At 52.4% G+C, this 18,829-nt stretch overlaps 1 protein-coding gene across 1 annotated transcript in view; it reads right to left on the bottom strand.

The window, feature by feature from the left end:
- Positions 1 to 18,829, bottom strand: part of LOC147086620 (A-kinase anchor protein 13-like) — a 108,726-nt gene that overhangs the window by 77,037 nt on the left and 12,860 nt on the right. Inside the window, exon 3 of the mRNA XM_085978285.1 lies at positions 15,699 to 15,801. Within this exon, the coding sequence (XP_085834411.1) occupies positions 15,699 to 15,801 (103 nt within the window). The remainder of the gene's footprint in view (positions 1 to 15,698; positions 15,802 to 18,829) is intronic.

The raw sequence follows: 18,829 nt of genomic DNA, 5'->3' as shown, positions 1-18,829 counted from the left end.
GGGGAGGAGTGAGGGGAGGGGAGGGGTGAGGGGTGGGGGAGGAGTGAGGGGAGGGGAGGGGAGGAGTGAGGGGAGGGGAGGAGTGAGGGGAGGGGAGGGGGAGGAGTGAGGGGAGGGGAAGGGAGGAGTGATGGGAGGGGAGGAGTGGGGACGAGGAGAGGATGCGCGAGTGACAAGTGCTCTGTCAGATGATGAAGAAAGGGACTCGACACAGGAAGTGAGTGATTGTTGGGGGGCACTGGGTTTCATTGAAGTCAGACTCGCCCCTGTTAATCGTTAACGCGGTTTTACGGTACCATGACTCAGTTTCCATTTGCAGCAGTAAAGCTGTGTGTTTCTTTTAAAGGGGCAGTGGGAGGGGAGTCACGCCATTCCTGGCCTTTGCGATCTGACCTCGTGGTGAGAGTTCTGGGAGAGGGTGGGATGGAGCAGGAGATGGAGCGAGGGTCTCGATTCCAACACGGGGAGCGTGGAGGGAGGGGAGAGTGAGCACACTCACACACACACTCACACTCACTCACACTCAGACTCACTCACACACACTCACACACACTCACACACACACACACTCACACACACACACTCACACTCACTCACACTCACTCACACTCACCCACTCTCAGACACTCACACACACACACTCACTCACACACACTCACACACACTCACTCACACTCACACTCACACTCACTCACACTCACACTCACTCACTCACTCACTCACACTCACTCACACTCACACTCACTCACACTCACACACACACACTCACACTCACACACACTCTCAGACACTCACACACACACACACACTCACTCTCACACACTCTCACTCACAGTCTCTCACTCACTCACTCACACACACAGTGAGAGCGGTGTTTGTCTAGCGAGTGCCCTGTGCCAAGACACGCTTTGAGGCCCCTATGTTGTATTTAACAGGGACACTAAAGGCCCGACACAATCTGGTGCCTCATCCGCGTCCGGACAAGCGTGAATAGGCGTTTGTGCAGGCGGTGGTGTTAAAATAGCAGAGACAAGGAGCAGGGAGAGACAACACAAGACTGAAGGAGCTCTGAGTGGGCCCTTTGCAATGGCACGATGGTAACGATGCCCGTGTACAGACACGCTCACAGTCTGGCGTACACAGCCTGACAAACATCTGCACACGTACGCTCTCCAGCAGGGGTCACTGGCGATTGAAGAGGAGCAGGAGCCTAGGTTTGGGGACTTAGGGCAGTTTAAGAGTGGACGTAGTCAGACTGTGGTGGGCGTTGCCGCGGCAGGTTCCCTGAATACAACGGGTGTTGGTGTCACTGTGCAAAGGCTGTAAAAATAGAGCACGCAGAGTGAACAGCGGGCCGGCGCGGCGAGCGCTCGTCGTATATTCAACCACTTCCTTCCCGTGTCCGCTGGCACCCTCGGACTGATTGGCGCAACTCGGAGGGGCAGTACTGAGGGAGCGCCGCACTGTCGGAGGGGCAGGACTGAGGGAGCGCCGCACTGTCGGAGGGGCGGTACTGAGGGAGCGCCGCACTGTCGGAGGGGCAGGACTGAGGGAGCGCTGCACTGTCGGAGGGGCGGTACTGAGGGAGCGCCGCACTGTCGGAGGGGCGGTACTGAAGGAACGCCACACTGTCGGAGGGACAGTACTGAGGGAGGGCCGCACTGTCAGAGGGGCAGTACTGAGGGAGCGCGGCACTGTCAGAGGGGCAGTACTGAGGGAGCACCGCACTGTCGGAGGGGCAGTACTGAGGGAGCGCCGCACTGTCGGAGGGGCGGGTACTGAGGGAGCGCTGCACTGTCGGAGGGGCGGTACAGCGGGAGCGCCGCACTGTCGGAGGGGCAGTACTGAGGGAGCGCCGCACTGTTGGAGGGGCGGTACTGAGGGAGCGCCGCACTGTCGGAGGGGCGGTACAGCGGGAGCACCGCACTGTCGGAGGGGTGGTACTGAGGGAGCGCCGCACTGTCGGAGGGGCAGTACTGAGGGAGCACCGCACTGTCGGAGGGGCAGTACTGAGGGAGCACTGCACTCGGAGGGGCAGTACTGAGGGAGCGCCACACTGCCGGAGGGGCAGTACTGAGGGAGCGCCGCTCTGTCGGAGGGGCAGTACTGAGGGAGCGCTGCACTGTCGGAGGGGCAGTACTGAGGGAGCGCCACACTGTCGGACGGGCAGTACTGAGGGAGCACCGCTCTGTCGGAGGGGCAGTACTGAGGGAGCGCCGCACTGTCGGAGGGGCAGTACTGAGGGAGCGCCGCACTGTCGGAGGGGCGGTACTGAGGGAGCGCCGCACTGTCGGACGGGCAGTACTGAGGGAGCGCCGCACTGTCGGAGGGGCGGTACTGAGGGAGCGCGCACTGTCGGAGGGGCGGGTACTGAGGGAGCGCCTCACTGTCGGAGGGGCGGTACTGAGGGAGCACCACACTGTCGGAGGGGCAGTACTGAGGGAGCGCCACACTGCCGGAGGGGCAGTACTGAGCGAGCGCTGCACTGTCGGAGGGGCAGTACTGAGGGCGCGCCGCACTGTCGGAGGGGCGGTATTGAGGGAGCGCCGCTCTGTCGGAGGGGCGGTACAGCGGGAGCGCCGCACTGTCGGAGGGGCAGTACTGAGGGAGCGCCGCACTGTTGGAGGGGCGGTACTGAGGGAGCGCCGCACTGTCGGAGGGGCGGTACAGCGGGAGCACCGCACTGTCGGAGGGGTGGTACTGAGGGAGCGCCGCACTGTCGGAGGGGCAGTACTGAGGGAGCACCGCACTGTCGGAGGGGCAGTACTGAGGGAGCACTGCACTGTTGGAGGGGCAGTACTGAGGGAGCGCCACACTGCCGGAGGGGCAGTACTGAGGGAGCGCCGCTCTGTCGGAGGGGCAGTACTGAGGGAGCGCTGCACTGTCGGAGGGGCAGTACTGAGGGAGCGCCACACTGTCGGACGGGCAGTACTGAGGGAGCACCGCTCTGTCGGAGGGGCAGTACTGAGGGAGCGCCGCACTGTCGGAGGGGCAGTACTGAGGGAGCGCCGCACTGTCGGTGGGGCAGTACTGAGGGAGCGCCGCACTGTCGGAGGGGCAGTACTGAGGGAGCGCCGCACTGTCGGAGGGGCGGTACTGAGGGAGCGCCACACTGTCGGAGGGGCGGTACTGAGGGAGCGCCACACTGCGGAGGGCAGTACTGAGCGAGCGCTGCACTGTCGGAGGGGCAGTACTGAGGGAGCGCCGCACTGTCGGAGGTGCCGTCTTTCAGATGAGATGTTAAATCGAGGCCCCGTCTGCCCTCTCAGGTGGACGTAAAAATCCACGGCCACTATTGGAAGAAACGTTCTCCCTGCCGTCTCCTGGCCAATATGTATCCTCACAACTCAACAACAAAAAAGCAGATTACCTTGATCTTATCCATTGCTGTTTGTGGGAGCTTGCTGTGCACAAATTGGCTGCCGCATTTCCTACATTACAACAGTGACCACACTTCAAAAAGTACTTCATTGGCTGTAAAGCGCTTTGGGACGTCTCACAAATTTATTAGAGTTTTTGAGGATGTAACTAGTAGGGTAGATAAAGGGGAACCAGTGGATGTAGTATATTTGGATTTCCAAAAGGCATTCGATAAGGTGCCACATTCAAGATTATTACACAAGATTAGGGCTCACGGGGTTCGTGGTGATATAATAGCGAGGATAGAGGATTGGTCAACGGACAGAAAACAGAGAGCAGGATAAACGGGTCTTTTTCAGATTGGCAGCTGTCACTAGTGGGGTGCCGCAAGGATCAGTGTTGGGGCCTCAGCTATTTACAATCTGTATTAATGACCTAGATGAAGGGACCGAGTGTAATGTATCCAAGTTTGCTGATGATCCAAAGCTAGGTGGGACAGTAAGCTGTGAGAACACAGAGTCTGCAAAGGGATATAGATAGACTGAGTGAGTGGGCAGTAAGGTGGCAGATGGAGTATAATGCAGGGAAATGTGAGGTCGGAAAAATAGAAAACAGAATATTTTCAAATGTTGGTGTTGAGAGAGATTTGGTGTCCTCGGGCAAGAAACACAGAAAGCTAGCATGCAGGTACAGCAAGCAATTAGGAAGGCAAATGACATGTTGGCCTTTATTGCAAGGGTTTGGAGTATAAGAGTGAGGAAGTCTTGCTACAATTGTACAGGGCCTTGGTGAGACCACACCTGGAGTACTGGGCACAGTTCTGGTCTCCTTATCTAAGGAAGGATATACTTGCCTTGGAGGCGGTGCAACGAAGGTTCACTAGATTGATTCCTGGGATGAGAGGGCTGTCCAATGATGAGAGATTGTGTAGAATGGGCCGATACTCTCTGGAGTTTAGAAGAATGAGAGGTGATCTCATTGAAACATACAAGATTCTGAGGGGGATTGACAGGGTAGATGCTGAGAGGCTGTTTCCCCCTGGCTGGAGAGTCTAGAACCAGGGGTCACAGTCTCAGGATAAGGGGTCGGCTATTTAGGACTGAGATGAGGGAGAATTTCTTCACTCAGAGGGCAGTGAATCTTTGGAATTCTCTGCCCCAGAGGGCTGTGGAGGCTCAGTCATTGAGTATATTCAAGGCTGAGATCGAGAGATTTTTGGACTCTCGGGGAATCGAGGGATCGGGTGGGAAAGTGAGTTGAGGTCGATGATCAGCCATGATCTTATTGAATGGCGGAGCAGGCTCGAGGGGCCGAATGGCCGACTCCTGCTCCTAATTCTTATGTTCTTATGTCCTAAGATAGTCAAAGGCGCTAGAGAAATGCAAGTTCCTTCTGAAAGAGTTACAAGTGAATACTCCCGCTCCTAGGTCGACATGTCTGTGTGAGTGTGCAGCCGGCAATGGGATGGAGGTGTCGGGGTCCCTGAGAACTCTCTCTCACATAAGGCTGCAATCGATGCTCCAACACTCCCTAAAGCAGCAGCCCCTGCTCAGACACAGGCCGATCCCAGCAAGCCTGCCCGTGACCCGGAGAGACTGATGTCACATTCCAGACAGCTCCGGCCTCGCAGAGCAAGCGATGCAGACAGGAACTGACTCTCAGCACCGGCAGTTCATCAGTCAGTAATTCAGCTCACTCAGGCATCTTATTGAGTAGGGACTTTCCAGTCAGTGACAGTGCAAGAGCAACGGGCAGATCCATCACCGTAACCCGCAGCAAATCTCCGCAACACTCTGATACAGTCCACCACCCCTCACTGTAACACTCTGATATACCCCACACCCCTCACTGTAACACTCTGATATACCCCACACCCCTCACTGTAACACTCTGATATACCCCACACCCCTCACTGTAACAATCTGATACAGTCCACACCCCTCACTGTAACACTCTGATATACCCCACACCCCTCACTGTAACACTCTGATATACCCCACACCCCTCACTGTAACAATCTGATACAGTCCACCACCCCTCACTGTAACACTCTGATATACCCCACACCCCTCACTGTAACACTCTGATATACCCCACACCCCTCACTGTAACACTCTGATATACCCCACACCCCTCACTGTAACACTCTGATATACCCCACACCCCTCACTGTAACACTGATATACCCCACACCCCTCACTGTAACACTCTGATATACCCCACACCCCTCACTGTAACACTGATATACCCCACACCTCTCACTGTAACACTCTGATATACCCCACACCCCTCACTGTAACACTCTGATATACCCCACACCCCTCACTGTAACACTCTGATATACCCCACACCCCTCACTGTAACACTCTGATATACCCCACACCCCTCACTGTAACACTCTGATATACCCCACACCCCTCACTGTAACACACTGATATACCCCACACCCCTCACTGTAACACTCTGATATACCCCACACCCCTCACTGTAACACTCTGATATACCCCACACCCCTCACTGTAACACTCTGATATACCCCACACCCCTCACTGTAACACTCTGATATACCCCACACCCCTCACTGTAACACTGATATACCCCACACCCCTCACTGTAACACTCTGATACACCCACACCCCTCACTGTAACACTGATACACCCCACACCCCTCACTGTAACACCTGATATACCCCACACCCCTCACTGTAACACTCTGATATACCCCACACCCCTCACTGTAACACTCTGATATACCCCACACCCCTCACTGTAACACTCTGATATACCCCACACCCCTCACTGTAACACTCTGATATACCCCACACCCCTCACTGTAACACTCTGATATACCCCACACCCCTCACTGTAACACTCTGATATACCCCACACCCCTCACTGTAACACTCTGATATACCCCACACCCCTCACTGTAACACTCTGATATACCCCACACCCCTCACTGTAACACTCTGATACACCCCACACCCCTCACTGTAACACACTGATATACCCCACACCCCTCACTGTAACACTCTGATACACCCCACACCCCTCACTGTAACACTCTGATATACCCCACACCCCTCACTGTAACACTCTGATATACCCCACACCCCTCACTGTAACACACTGATATACCCCACACCCCTCACTGTAACACTCTGATATACCCCACACCCCTCACTGTAACACTCTGATATACACCACACCCCTCACTGTAACACTCTGATACACACCACACACCTCACTGTAACACTCTGATATACCCCACACCCCTCACTGTAACACTCTGATATACCCCACACCCCTCACTGTAACACTCTGATATACACCACACCCCTCACTGTAACACTCTGATACACACCACACACCTCACTGTAACACTCTGATATACCCCACACCCCTCACTGTAACACTCTGATATACCCCACACCCATCACTGTAACACTCTGATATACCACCACATCCCTCACTGTAACACTCTGATATACCCCACACCCCTCACTGTAACACTCTGATATACGCCACACCCCTCACTGTAACACTCTGATACACACCACACACCTCACTGTAACACTCTGATATACCCCACACCCCTCACTGTAACACACTGATATACCCCACACCCCTCACTGTAACACTCTGATATACCCCACACCCCTCACTGTAACCTCACTGTAACACTCTGATATACCCCACACCCCTCACTGTAACACTCTGATATACCTCACACCCCTTCACTGTAACACTCTGATATACCCCACACCCCTCACTGTAACACTCTGATATACCCACCACGACCCCTCACTGTAACACTCTGATATACCCCACACCCCTCACTGTAACACTCTGATATACCCACACCCCTCACTGTAACACACTGATATACCCTCACACCCCTCACTGTGACACTCTGATATACCCCACACCCCTCACTGTAACACTCTGATATACCCCACACCCCTCACTGTAACACACTGATATACCCCACACCCCTCACTGTAACACTCTGATATACCCCACACCCCTCACTGTGACACTCTGATATACCCCCACACCCCTCACTGTAACACTCTGATATACCCCACACCCCTCACTGTAACACACTGATATACCCCACACCCCTCACTGTGACACTCTGATATACCCCACACCCCTCACTGTAACACACTGATATACCCCACACCCCCTCACTGTGACACTCTGATATACCCCACACCCTCACTGTAACACTCTGATATACCCCACACCCCTCACTGTAACACTCTGATATACCCCACACCCCTCACTGTAACACTCTGATATACCCACACCCCTCACTGTAACACTCTGATATACCCCACACCCCTCACTGTAACACTCTGATATACCCCCACACACCCTCACTGTAACACACTGATATACCCCACACCCCTCACTGTAACACTCTGATATACCCCACACCCCTCACTGTAACACTCTGATATACCCCCCACCCCTCACTGTAACACTCTGATATACCCCACACCCCTCACTGTAACACTGATATACCCCACACCCCTCACTGTAATACTCTGATATACCCCACACCCCTCACTGTAACACTGATATACCCCACACCCCTCACTGTAACACTCTGATATACCCCACACCCCTCACTGTAACACTCTGATATACCCACACCCCTCACTGTGACACTCTGATATACCCCACACCCCTCACTGTAACACTCTGATATACCCCACAGCCCCTCACTGTAACACTCTGAGTATACCCCACACCCCTCACTTGTAACACACTGATATACCCCACACCCCTCACTGTGACACTCTGATATACCCCACACCCCTCACTGTAACACTCTGATATACCCCACACCCCTCACTGTAACACTCTGATATACCCCACACCCCTCACTGTAACACACTGATATACCCCACACCCCTCACTGTAACACTCTGATATACCCCACACCCCTCACTGTAACACTCTGATATACCCCACACCCCTCACTGTAACACTCTGATATACCCCACACACCTCACTGTAGCACTCTGATATACTCCACACCCCTCACTGTAACAGGTACGATATACCCCACACCCCTCACTGTCACACACTCTGATATACTCCACACCCTTCACTGTAACACTCTGATATAACCCACACCCCTCTCTGAACACACTGATATGCCCTACACCCCTCACTGTAACACTCTGATAGAACCTGCACCCCCTCACTGTAACACTTACCGATATACCCCACACCCCTCACTGTAACACTCTGATATACCCCACACCCCTCACTGTAAACACTCTGATATACGCCACACCCCTCACCGTAACACTCTGATATACCCCACACCCCTCACTGTAACACTCTGATATACCCCACACTCCTCACTGTAACACTCTGATATACCCCACACTCCTCACTGTAACACTCTGATATACCCCACACCCCTCACTGTAACACTCTGAAATACCCCACACCCCTCACTGTAACACTCTGATATACCCCACACCCCTCACTGTAACACTCTGATATACACCACACCCCTCACTGTAACACTCGGATATACCCACACCCCTCACTGTAACACTCTGATATACCCCACACCCTCACTGTAACACTCTGATATACCCCACACCCCTCACTGTAACACACTGATATACCCCACAACCCCTCACTGTAACACTGATCTACCCCACACCCCTCACTGTAACACTCTGATATACCCCACACCCCTCACTGTAACACACTGATATACCCCACACCCCTCACTGTAACACTGATCTACCCCACACCCCTCACTGTAAAACACTGATATACCCCACACCCCTCCCTGTAAACCACAGATATACCCCACACTCCTCACTGTAACACTCTGATATACTCCACACCCCTCACTGTAACAGTACGATATACCCCCACACCCCTCACTGTCACACTCTGATATACTCCACACCCCTCACTGTAACACTCTGATATAACCCACACCCCTCTCTGTAACACACTGATATGCCCTACACCCCTCACTGTAACACTCTGATAGAACCTGCACCCCCTCACTGTAACACTCCGATATACCCACACCCCTCACTGTAACACTCTGATATACCCCACACCCCTCACTGTAACACACTGATATACCCCACACCGCTCACTGTAACACTCCGATATACCCCCACACCCATCAGTGTAACACTCAGATATACACCACACCCCTCACTGTAACACTCTGATATACCCCACACCCCTCAGTGCAACACTTTGATATACCCCACACCCCTCACTGTAACACTCTGATATAACCTGCACCCGTCACTGTAACACACTGATATACCCCACACCCTCACTGTAACACTCTTAAACGGAGGTCACGGTCCATCATCAAAGAGCCTACCCTCCCCAGCCACAGTCTGTTCACCCTCCTGCCATCTGGGAGACGCTACAGATGCATTCGCACCCGTACGACCAGATTTAGGAACAGCTTCTTTCCCAGGGCTGTCATCCTACTGAACTCCACAAATAAACTCTAAAGCCTGCACATCTGCGAATGCACTTCATTATGGTTATGTTTATATTAATGTATTACAAGCCAAATGTATGTTGAATGTTTAAATGTCTTAATCTAAATGTACACTCTCGGAAGCCGCAAGCCTACATTTCATTGTACTGCACTTGTGCACTAACAATGGCAATAAAAGTTGATTTGATTTGATTTGATTTGACTCAGATATACCCCACACCCCTCACATGTAACACTCTGATATACCCCACACCCCTCACTGTAACACTCTGATATACCCCACACCCCTCACTGTACACTCTGATATACCCCACACCCCTCACTGTAACACTCTGATATACCCCACACCCCTCACTGTAACACTCTGATATACCCCACACCCCTCACTGTAACACTCTGATATGCCCCACACCCCTCACTGTAACACTCTGATATACCCCACACCCCTCACTGTAACACTCTGATATACCCCACACCCCTCACTGTAACACTCTGATATACCCCACACCCCTCACTGTAACACTCTGATATACCCCACACCCCCTCACTGTAACACTCTGATTGCCCACACCCCTCACTGTAACACTCTGATATACCCCACACCCCTCACTGTAACACTCTGATATACCCCACAACCCCTCACTGTAACACTCTGATATACCCCACACCCCTCACTGTAACACTCTGATATACCCCACACCCCTCACTGTAACACTCTGATATACCCCACACCCTCACTGTAACACTCTGATATACCCACCCCTCACTGTAACACTCTGATATACCCCCACCCCCTTACCTACCCCACCCCTCACTGTAACACTCTGATATACCCCACACCCCTCACTGTAACACTCCCTCACTGTAACACTCTGATATACCCCACACCCCTCACTGTAACACTCTGATATACCCCACACACCTCACTGTAACACTCTGATATACCCCACACACCTCACTGTAACACTCTGATATACCCCACACACCTCACTGTAACACTCTGATATACCCCACACACCTCACTGTAACACTCTGATATACCCCACACCCCTCACTGTAACACTCTGATATACCCCACACACCTCACTGTAACACTCTGATATACCCCACACCCCTCACTGTAACACTCTGATATACCCCACACCACTCACTGTAACACTCTGATATACCCCACACCCCTCACTGTAACACACTGATATACCCCACACCCCTCACTGTAACACTCTGATATACCCCACACCCCTCACTGTAACACTCTGATATACCCCACACCCCTCACTGTAACACTCTGATATACCCCACACCCCTCACTGTAACACTCTGATATACCCCACACCCCTCACTGTAACACACTAATATACCCCTCACTGTAACACACTGATATACCCCACACCCCTCACTGTAACACTCTGATATACCCCACACCCCTCACTGTAACACTCTGATATACTTCACACCCCCTCACTGTAACACTCTGATATACACCACACCCCTCACTGTAACACACTAATATACCCCTCACTGTAACACACTGATATACCCCACACCCCTCACTGTAACACTCTGATATACCCCACACCCCTCACTGTAACACTCTGATATACCCCACACCCCTCACTGTAACACACTAATATACCCCTCACTCTAACACTCTGATATACCCCACACCCTTCACTGTAACACTCTGATATACCCCACACCCCTCACTGTAACACTCTGATATACCCCACACCCCTCACTGTAACACTCTGATATACCCCACACCCCTCACTGTAACACACTAATATACCCCTCACTGTAACACACTGATATACCCCACATCCCTCACTGTAACACTCTGACATACCCCACACCCCTCACTGTAACACTCTGATATACCCCACACCCCTCACTGTAACACACTGATATACCCCACACCCCTCACTGTAACACTCTGACATACCCCACACCCCTCACTGTAACACACTGATATACCCCACACCCCTCACTGTAACACTCTGATATACCCCACACCCCTCACTGTAACACTCTGATATACCCCACATCCCTCACTGTAACACTCTGATATACCCCGCACCCCTCACTGTAACACTCTGATACACTCCACAACCCTCACTGTAACACTCTGATATACCCCACACCCCTCACTGTAACACTCTGATATACCCCACACCCCTCACTGTAACACTCTGATATACCCCACACCCCTCACTGTAACACTCTGACATACCCCACACCCCTCACTGTAACACACTGATATACCCCACACCCCTCACTGTAACACTCTGATATACCCCACACCCCCCACTGTAACACTCTGATATACCCCACACCTCTCACTGTAACACTCTGATATACCCCACACCCTCACTGTAACACTCTGATATACCCCACACACCGCACTGTAACACTCTGATATACCCCACACCCCTCACTGTAACACTCTGATAAACCCCACACCCCCCACTGTAACACTCTGATATACCCCACACCCCTCACTGTAACACTCTGATATACCCCACACCCCCCACTGTAACACTCTGATATACCCCACACTCCTCACTGTAACACTCTGATATACCTCACACCCCTCACTGTAACACTCTGATATACCCCACACCCCTCACTGTAACACTCTGATATACCCCACACCCCTCACTGTAACACTCTGATATACCCCACACCCCTCACTGTAACACACTGATATACCCCACACCCCTCACTGTAACACTCTGATATACCCCACACCCCTCACTGTAACACTCGGATATACCCCACACCCCTCACTGTAACACTCGGATATACCCCACACCCCTCACTGTAACACTCTGATATACCCCACACCCCTCACTGTAACACTCTGATATACCCCACACCCCTCACTGTAACACTCGGATATACCCCACACCCCTCACTGTAACACTCTGATATACCCCACACCCCTCACTGTAACACTCTGATATACCCCACACCCCTCACTGTAACACACTGATATACCCCACACCCCTCACTGTAACACTCTGATATACCCCACACCCCCCACTGTAACACTCTGATATACCCCACACTCCTCACTGTAACACTCTGATATACCTCACACCCCTCACTGTAACACTCTGATATACCCCACACCCCTCACTGTAACACTCTGATATACCCCACACCCCTCACTGTAACACTCTGATATACCCCACACCCCTCACTGTAACACTCTGATATACCCCACACCCCTCACTGTAACACTCTGATATACCCCACACCCCTCACTGTAACACACTGATATACCCCACACCCCTCACTGTAACACTCTGATATACCCCACACCCCTCACTGTAACACTCTGATATACCCCACACCCCTCACTGTAACACACTGATACACCCCACACCCCTCACTGTAACACTGATATACCCCACACCCCTCACTGTAACACACTGATATACCCCACACCCCTCACTGTAACACTCTGATATACCCCACACCCCTCACTGTAACACTCGGATATACCCCACACCCCTCACTGTAACACTCGGATATACCCCACACCCCTCACTGTAACACTCTGATATACCCCACACCCCTCACTGTAACACTCTGATATACCCCACACCCCTCACTGTAACACTCGGATATACCCCACACCCCTCACTGTAACACTCTGATATACCCCACACCCCTCACTGTAACACTCTGATATACCGCACACCCTTCACTGTAATACTCTGATATACCCCACACCCCTCACTGTAACACTCTGATATACCCCACACCCCTCACTGTAACACTCTGATATACCGCACACCCTTCACTGTAATACTCTGATATACCCCACACCCCTCACTGTAACACTCTGATATACCCCACACCCCTCACTGTAACACTCTGATATACCCCACACCCCTCACTGTAACACTGATATACCCCACACCCCTCACTGTAACACTCTGATATACCCCACACCCCTCACTGTAACACTCTGATATACCCCACACCCCTCACTGTAACACTGATATACCCCACACCCCTCACTGTAACACTCTGATATACCCCACACCCCTCACTGTAACACACTGATATACCCCACACCCCTCACTGTAACACTCTGATATACCCCACACCCCTCACTGTAACACTCTGATATACCCCACACCCCTCACTGTAACACTCTGATATACCGCACACCCCTCACTGTAACACTGTGATATACACCACACCCCTCACTGTAACACTCTGATATACCCCACACCCCTCACTGTAACACTCTGATATACCCCACACCCCTCACTGTAACACTCTGATATATCCCACACCCCTCACTGTAACACACTGATATACCCCACACCCCTCACTGTAACACACTGATATACCCCACACCCCTCACTGTAACACTCTGATATACCCCACACCCCTCACTGTAACACTCTGATATACCCCACACCCCTCACTGTAACACTCTGATATACCCCACACCCCTCACTGTAACACTCTGATATACCGCACACCCCTCACTGTAACACTGTGATATACACCACACCCCTCACTGTAACACTCTGATATACCCCACACCCCTCACTGTAACACTCTGATATACCCCACACCCCTCACTGTAACACTCTGATATATCCCACACCCCTCACTGTAACACACTGATATACCCCACACCCCTCACTGTAACACACTGATATACCCCACACCCCTCACTGTAACACTCTGATATACCCCACACCCCTCACTGTAACACTCTGATATACCCCACACCCCTCACTGTAACACTCTGATATACCCCACACCCCTCACTGTAACACTCTGATATACCCCACACCCCTCACTGTAACACACTGATATACCCCACACCCCTCACTGTAACACTCTGATATACCCCACACCCCTCACTGTAACACTCATATACCCCACACCCCTCACTGTAACACACTGATATACACCACACCCCTCACTGTAACACTCATATACCCCACACCCCTCACTGTAACACTCTGATATACCCCACACCCCTCACTGTAACACTCTGATATACCCCACACCCCTCACTGTAACACTCATATACCCCACACCCCTCACTGTAACACTCTGATATACCCCACACCCCTCACTGTAACACTCTGATATACCCCACACCCCTCACTGTAACACACTGATATACCCCACACCCCTCACTGTAACACACTGATATACCCCACACCCCTCACTGTAACACTCATATACCCCACACCCCTCACTGTAACACACTGATATACACCACACCCCTCACTGTAACACTCATATACCCCACACCCCTCACTGTAACACTCTGATATACCCCACACACCTCACTGTAACACTCTGATATACCCCACACCCCTCACTGTAACACTCTGATATACCCCACACCCCTCACTGTAACACTCTGATATACCCCACACCCCTCACTGTAACACTCTGATATACCCCACACCCCTCACTGTAACACTCTGATATACCCCACACCCCTCACTGTAACACACTGATATACCCCACACCCCTCACTGTAATACTCTGATATACCCCACACCCCTCACTGTAACACTCTGATATACCCCACACCCCTCACTGTAACACTCTGATATACCCCACACCCCTCACTGTAACACACTGATATACCCCACACCCCTCACTGTAACACTCTGATATACCCCACACCCCTCACTGCAACACACTGATATACCCCACACCCCTCACTGTAACACTCTGATATACCCCACACCCCTCACTGTAACACACTGTTATACCCCACACCCCTCAGTGTAACACCGTGACCCCATGTTATGGATTGTGGAACGCAGTGACTGACCTTTGGTATTCCGGCCATCTTCTTCAAGAAGCTGACTGTCCGGTGAACCCTGGTACTGCCTCGCGGTTCCAGATCGGTTCTCTGATCGGCCTCGGGATGGTGGCTGACGGGGGGGTCAAAAGCACGGAGTCAAGTCACGGATCAGCTTGGAAGGGCCAGTGACCCCACACTACAAATAACCTGGTCCGGCAGGCCGCAGGCCCAAGTCCTGGAGACGAGGCCTCAGGCCTCATTCCCTCAGCCCATTACATCAGACGACGCAATTATAGAATCATTACTGCACAGAAGGAGGCCATTCGGCCCATTGTGCCTGTGCCGGCTCTGTGAACGAGCTCTCCAATTAGTCCCACTCCCCCTTGCTCTTTCCCCACAGCCCTGTGAATTTTCCCCTTCAAGTATTTCTCCAATTCCCTTTTGAAAGTCACTATTGAATCTGCTTCCACCGCTCTTTCAGGCAGCGCGTTCCAGATCACCACAACTCGCTGCGTAAAAAACATTCTCCTCATCCCCCCCTCTGGTTCTTTTGCCGATTATCTTCAATCTGTGTCCTCTGGTTACCGACCCTCCTGCCACTGGAACCAGTTTCTCCCGATCGACTCGATCAAAACCCCTCATGATTTTGAACACCTCGATTAAATCTCCCCTTAACCTTCTCTGCTCTAAGGAGAACAATCCCAGCTTCTCCAGTCTCTCCACATCACTGAAGTTCCTCATCCCTGGGACCATTCTGGTCAATCTCCTCCGCCCCCTCTCCAAGGCCTTGACATCCTTCCTAAAGTGCGGGGCCCAGAATGGGACACAAGACTCCAGCTGGGGCCTAACCAGAGGTTTAACACTTTTAATCATCTTAAACACCTCGATTAGGTCACTCATTATTCTTCTCCATTGCATTTAGTCTGGGTTTCACCAGGAGTGGAGACAGAGTCTGGAGTCAGTCTGGGTATCACCAGGAGTGGAGACAGAGTCTGGAATCAGTCTGGGTATCACCAGGAGCGGAGACAGAGTCTGGAGTCAGTCTGGGTATCACCAGGAGTGGAGACAGGGTCTGGTGTCAGTCTGGGTATCACCAGGAGTGGAGACAGTGTCTGGAGTCAGTCTGGGTATCACCAGGAGTGGAGAGAGAGTCTGGATTCAGTCTGGGTATCACCAGGAGTGGAGACAGTGTCTGGAGTCAGTCTGGGTATCACCAGGAGTGGAGAGAGAGTGTGGATTCAGTCTGGGAATCACCAGGAGTGGAGACAGAGTCTGGATTCAGTCTGGGAATCACCAGGAGTGGAGACAGAGTCTGGAGTCAGTCTGGATATCACCAGGAGTGGAGACAGAGTCTGCAGTCAGTCTGGGTATCACCAGGAGTGGAGACAGAGTCTGGAGTCAGTCTGGGTATCACCAGGAGTGGAGTCAGAGTCTGGGGTCAGTCTGGTTATTACCAGGAGTGGAGACAGGGTCTGGAGTCAGTCTGGGTATCACCAGGAGTGGAGACAGGGTCTGGAGTCAGTCTGGGTATCAGCAGGTGTGGAGACAGAGTCTGGAATCAGTCTGGGTATCACCAGGAGTGGAGACAGAGTCTGGATTCAGTCTGGGTATCACCAGGAGTGGAGACAGAGTCTGGAGTCAGTCTGGGTATCACCAGGTGTGGAGACAGAGTCTGGAATCAGTCTGGGTATCACCAGGAGTGGAGACAGAGTCTGGATTCAGTCTGGGTATCACCAGGTGTGGAGACAGAGTCTGGAATCAGTCTGGGAATCACCAGGAGTGGAGACAGAGTCTGGAGTCAGTCTGGGTATCACCAGGAGTGGAGACAGTGTCTGGAGTCAGTCTGGGTATCACCAGGAGTGGAGACAGAGTCTGGAGTCAGCCTGGGTATCACCAGGAGTGGAGACAGTGTCTGGAGTCAGTCTGGGTATCACCAGGAGTGGAGACAGGGTCTGGAGTCAGTCTGGGTATCACCAGGTGTGGAGACAGGGTCTGGAGTCAGTCTGGGTATCACCAGGTGTGGAGACAGAGTCTGGAATCAGTCTGGGTATCACCAGGAGTGGAGACAGAGTCTGGATTCAGTCTGGGTATCACCAGGTGTGGAGACAGAGTCTGGAATCAGTCTGGGAATCACCAGGAGTGGAGACAGAGTCTGGAGTCAGTCTGGGTATCACCAGGAGTGGAGACAGTGTCTGCAGTCAGTCTGGGTATCACCAGGAGTGGAGAAAGGGTCTGGAATCAGTCTAGGTATCACCAGGAGTGGAGACAGAGTCTGGAGTCAGTCTGGGTATCACCAGGTGTGGAGACAGAGTCTGGATTCAGTCTGGGTATCACCAGGAGTGGAGACAGAGTCTGGAGTCAGTCTGGGTATCACCAGGAGTGGAGACAGGGTCTGGATTCAGTCTGGGAATCACCAGGAGTGGAGACAGAGTCTGGAGTCAGTCTGGATATCACCAGGAGTGGAGACAGAGTCTGGAGTCAGTCTGGGTATCAGCAGGAGTGGAGACAGAGTCTGGAGTCAGTCTGTGTATCACCAGGCGTAGAGACAGAGTCGGGAGTCAGTCTGGGTATCACTAGGAGTGGAGACAGAGACTGGAGTAAGTCTGGGTATCACCAGGAGTGGAGACCGTGTCTGGAGTCAGTCTGGGTATCACCAGGAGTGGAGACAGAGTCTGGGGTCAGTCTGGTTATTACCAGGAGTGGAGACAGAGTCTGGAGTCAGTCTGGGTATCACCAGGAGTGGAGACAGAGTCTGGGGTCAGTCTGGTTATTACCAGGAGTGGAGACAGAGTCTGGAGTAAGTCTGGCAATCACCAGGAGTGGAGGCAGGGTCTGGAGTCAGTCTGGGTATCACCAGGAGTGGAGACAGAGTCTGGAGTCAGTCTGGGTATCACCAGGAGTGGAGACAGGGTCTGGAGTCAGTCTGGGTATCACCAGGAGTGGAGACAGAGTCTGGAGTCAGTCTGGGTATCACCAGGAGTGGAGACAGGGTCTGGAGTCAGTCTGGGTATCACCAGGAGTGGAGACAGAGTCTGGAGTCAGTCTGGGTATCACCAGGAGTGGAGACAGAGTCTGGGGTCAGTCTGGGTATCACCAGGAGTGGAGACAGAGTCTGGAGTCAGTCTGGCAATCACCAGGAGTGGAGACAGAGTCTGGAG

The sequence above is a fragment of the Somniosus microcephalus genome, unplaced genomic scaffold, assembly GCF_052327205.1.
Source record: "Somniosus microcephalus isolate GS21.2 unplaced genomic scaffold, FLI_Smic_1.0 unresolved_chr7, whole genome shotgun sequence".
In the NCBI taxonomy this organism is placed as follows: domain Eukaryota; kingdom Metazoa; phylum Chordata; class Chondrichthyes; order Squaliformes; family Somniosidae; genus Somniosus; species Somniosus microcephalus.
This window is presented reverse-complemented; position numbering and strand designations above follow the sequence as displayed.